This window comes from Hydra viridissima, unplaced genomic scaffold, assembly GCF_058129835.1.
Source record: "Hydra viridissima isolate aposymbiotic clone 2 unplaced genomic scaffold, HvirCarnegie_v1 scaffold_100, whole genome shotgun sequence".
NCBI classification, from domain to species: Eukaryota; Metazoa; Cnidaria; class Hydrozoa; order Anthoathecata; family Hydridae; genus Hydra; species Hydra viridissima.
Window position 1 is genome coordinate 10,195 of NW_028324369.1, and position 4,806 is coordinate 15,000.

The 4,806-nt window shown below is 27.7% G+C and overlaps 1 protein-coding gene and 1 long non-coding RNA gene across 2 annotated transcripts in view; one reads left to right on the forward strand and one right to left on the reverse strand.

Moving 5' to 3' along the window:
- Nucleotides 1-1,666: 1,666 nt before the first annotated feature.
- On the forward strand, nt 1,667-3,482 carry LOC145188819 (uncharacterized). Its single transcript, XM_090076016.1, has 3 exons — nt 1,667-1,815; nt 2,533-2,639; nt 2,879-3,482. The coding sequence occupies exons 2-3, from the start codon at nt 2,536-2,538 to the stop codon at nt 3,480-3,482; spliced, it is 708 nt and encodes a 235-aa protein (XP_089932142.1). The 5' UTR covers nt 1,667-1,815; nt 2,533-2,535.
- Nucleotides 3,431-4,806, reverse strand: part of LOC149875931 (uncharacterized) — a 3,501-nt gene continuing 2,125 nt past the window's right edge. Inside the window, exon 2 of the long non-coding RNA XR_016448977.1 lies at nt 3,431-4,806. This exon is cut by the window's right edge and continues 222 nt beyond it. This is a non-coding gene — a long non-coding RNA (uncharacterized LOC149875931).

Here is a 4,806-nt window from a genome sequence, read left to right on the forward strand (position 1 = left end):
AGTTGTTTACATTAGTGTATACATCATAATTGTGACAACAATCATGAAGTTATTTGACCTTCCTAGAATGCCCAATGTCTTTATACTGTTTAGACTTTTGTAAAGAAAATAAAGAATAGACAAGATTAAAAACAAAGTTTGTTTTGGCAAAAATAACAAAGAGATTCCTACACCTCCACCAATATTTACAGAAGTTGAAAGGTTGTTTTCAACTTCTGGAGGTATTCTTTCAAATAAAAGAAAGAGACTTTTGTCAGAAAATCTGGAAAAAGTTTGTTTGGAAAGTTAAAATTTTCAATTATTAACTTCAAATGTTAAAATGGCTGCACATGTTCTACTTTTTATTAAATCATGTTACAAAATGACCTTTTAAATGTGTGCAATATGCTTACTTGTTACTATGGTGTTTATGTTACTTTTGCACTAATTTGATGATCATAAAAGTATTCAGGCATTTTAAATCATTCTTTATCAAGTTTAAGCCAGTTAATCAGACTACTAAGTAACTCAAACTGCGAAATACGCTGTCATAATCATTATGATATCGCAGTCATGCTTCCTTGGATTTCAAAAAAAATTTCTAATGGTAATAAATTAGTATATCGTCATTCTTGTCTCCGTTCTTCCTTTAGATAATGTTATACTCATGTTGGTGCCAGCATAATTCTTATACAGAATTTTTATACGAAATCATTTACCCGATTGCGAATTAAATTATTAATCAGCTTGATGAACAAATGTAGTTCCACTGAAGCAGTTTTATTGTTGAATGAATAACTTTTTTATTAAAGCTGTGTTGTTGTTTTTTTATTTAATTCAAAGTTTAAGTTTTCAATTTGAAAATTTTATTGATGAGCATCAATACTAATAATTTTTTACATTTATTAAACATTAGGGGAATGCGTATAAGCTGCACTTTTAAAACTTTATTGATGTTATCCATTTTAAGCTTAAACTTTACGTTGTAATGCTTCAATTTTTTTGCGTCGAAACAGAGCTTTCTTGGTGCCTGAAAAAGTTGTTTGAGTTTCCTTTTAAAGTCGTATAAAGTTTATTTACCATTACATAATGTTAATTATTTATCATTATACAATTTTAAATCTATTAATTATTATGCAATATCAAATTTAATTATTATTATGTGATGTTAAATTTATTGATGTGTTTTAAACTTTTTTTTTTTTTTTTTAAGTATTTTTACTGATTCACGACAAAATATGCAGTTTTTTTTATAACCCCAAAATAGGATTAATTTCCCCAAAGATTTTCCGTCCTCTTTTTGTTTTCTAAAGAGAAAATTAAAAAAAAAAATTGGACTTTTGCACCTCTTCCATTTCTTGATATGTTTACATAAAAAATTAAAAACAGGTTCCGGTTTAAAAGAATAATTTCACCGTTTTTTTCGAATTCTTAAAAAACTGATAACACGCGAATTTAAAGACCAGAATTTTTGATTGTTAAACATACAAGCATCTTTTCCCCAAACAAATCGCAACTGAAAAATTTGACAGTTGAAGAAATGCATACTTCCTAACCCTTTTGAAAAAATAAAATCTTAATGCTGAATATGCAAATATCTGCCTTCTAAATTAACGATATAATCGTAAACTGCTGCAATGCAAACGTCAGCAATTAATAATTTATCATTTGTTTATTAAACCGTTTTTATGTTCTTGTGTAAACTTTGACAAAGAAGAACGAGAAGAATAAAAATTTCAGTTTCATTCAAGTTTATTGTAAGAAAAAAAGAAGTCAGAGGTGTTAACAAAAAAACTCACAAAACATTTTCGCAAAAAAATTTGTTTCAATCTGAGGGTGAGTAAAACTTCAATGTGTTATTTAGCTTTGATCAAGATTTTTATCTTAAATAATAAGAACAAAAAATAATAATGTAATGCTAGTTATGCCCTGCAATGGTATATTTAATTTGTGGTGAGAAGTCGTGGTAACGTAGTAAGATTTCGCTAAGTGATGAGAATTGTGTGTGCACTATTACATATAAATATGTATTACATACATGTTAAATGTATAATTTTTGAGCAATATGATAAAAAGAAACAATTTATGATATATATATATATATATATATATATATATATATATATATATATATATATATATATATATATATATATATATATATATATATATATATATATTTATATATATATAACGGCTGTTATAAAATTTATGCACTTGGAGTTCGCAAAACAAATACCTCAAGTTTGTCTCATGTTGTTTGCAGTATTCTTAATATCTTTGAAGAAGTTGCTGCTTCTTATTTGTTGTTGCTATATATCTTTTTTTTATGCTTGAGAAAAATTATTAATAGAGGTTTTTTCGCTTTTACAATTCTATTAATTATGTTGAATTATGGAAGAATGCAGTTATCCACACTTCCGCGTAACGCTTTCTTTGCCATCCGCTTTGTTCAATATATTCTCTTAGTTTTGTTTTGCTTTTCCACACTTGCACGTAACACTTTCTATGACATCCACTTTGTTCAAAATATTTTACTTTTCTTTTCTTTAGATTATGAGGCCCACAAAAAGAGAAATACTGAACATGGTCATCATACCAGTCTCATGCATCCTTATCTTAGCTATGCTTTGTGTGACTTGGTGTCTTGTTCGAAAAAGGTTTCATTTTAGCTTAATGTTAAGTTCAATAAACTTTTTGAAATTGAGAATCGCATTTAAATGTAAAAAAAAAACATTACATACAATGCTTAGTAATAAATTTTTAACTAAAGTTGTAACACGACACACTTAAAAAAATTAATGCATAAACTAAATTCTTAAACGAATATGACGTTTAAAATGAGAACATCATGGCTGAATTATTATTTTTAAAACTATATTCGTATTATTTTTAAAAGGAAAAAAGCAAACAACCAAGGATCCATTGAGAAAAAAATTGACGAAAGAGGAGAAACAGAAAAGCCTGCTGCAGACACTATAAAATTCAAAGTTGTTGGAGATATTAACCGTGGGTTTGATGTTTCATCAGATAGTTTTAAGACTGATTTTTCGTTTGCTAATTCAATTGATAAAATGGAAAGCGACTTATCAAACCAACAAAGTACTAGCATGCCACCAATAAAAAGCAATTTTGACTTAAACATCAAACAAAGCTCATTAAAAAATATAAGCGAAATTTCTAACACAGAGTACATAAAAAAAACAAGCAGCCATACTGCTGATAATGATCTTTTCTCGGATCCTTTTCAATCTAGTACCCCTTATAGGAAAACAAGTGATGAACTAATAGGAGACATTTTCGGAACAAAATCGTATTATGAAAGGAAGTATCAGTTAGGTTTTACTCAAGATTTTAGCGATGAAGGAAATTCAAAAGAAATTGCGACAGAAAGTGGATATAAAGAGATAGACACAGTTACGAAAGATTATACAATAAAAAGAAACTCAAATGGTACGATCACTACTCATATTAATGTTAAAGAATATACAACTGCGTCATAAAACATCGTTTTAATGGAAACCATTAAAAAAACTTCAACAAAATAAAATTTAACCATAAAATATCAGAAATTCGATTTCTAAGAAACAAAATTCGATTTCTAAGAAACAAAATTCGATTTCTAAAAAACAAAATTCATTCCCTGGGATCAAACTAATCCACATTGCAGCTCTATTTTTTTATTTCAGCAATATTTTTTTATTTTAGCAATATTTCTTTTATTTCAGCAATATTTTTTGTGTGCTTTGATGAAACTTAAAGGAAATGATGATACTTATAAATTTTTGAGGGAAAATTTTGAATATTTTTTTTTCTTAGTTTATTTATATCTTAATTCAAAGTAAATGATGTAAAAGTTCGTTAACTTAAAAAGGTTTACCAAAGAATAACAAATCTTAATAGTTTAAATAATAGTTGCAACAACACCAACCACAACAACAATAGTAAATATATGAAGTTTTTTCTGTTTTATTCCAGAAAATGTTCTGCGTAAACAAAGCCTTACGATTCAATTAAAAATAAATAACAAAGTATATACTAATAATAAGACGAGATTTAAATAAACTTTTTTCTTTGCACTTCTTGCGTTAATTTTGTGCCATTGAAAACGATTAAAGAGATTGATGCCATTCAAGCTTGACGATTAAAATGAAACTTCTTTACCTCATCGCAAGCTTGCACTTCAGTTTTTTAATGCTCAACAAGTAGATGATAAAAAATATAACAAAGAAGTTTTTCAATTAATTATCGTTTTAACCAATCTTTAAAAAAGTGCACAATGAAAGTAGTAAGATCAAAAGAGTCAAGTTCTTTTAGACGCCGAAGCTACCGAAACTCATTTAATCGAATCCAAATCTGAAATCAACGAAGACAAATTTATTAGTTTCCACGTGCTTTTAACGTTTATTGGGTTTCCATTTCCACTTTAACTATTCATGTGATAATACGTCGCGTTTCTGACAAAATTTTTTATATAATCAACTTTACCGTTAATCTTATTTTCATTTCATCCTTTCTGCATTTCATTTGGTTTATTAAAAATTTCTTCCAGCTCAACCATTTTTTCAAATGGGTTTAGAAAGTCACTGCTTATATTAAATATATCCACAGGTCGATTCAAATCTCCATGATCAAATGTCTCTGGCGAAGAGGTTGGTATGTGCCCTACTTTTTTTCTTAAGCTGTAGCTCGAAGTTGTAGTCAGAACAGCTAATAGAAAAAACATAGCAGTTGCATGCATTTTCCAGGGGGAAGTAAATGTAAACGTTTAAAACTCCAGGTTTTAAGCCGAAGGTAAGAAAAAATTAATTTCAAATCTTATTCTTG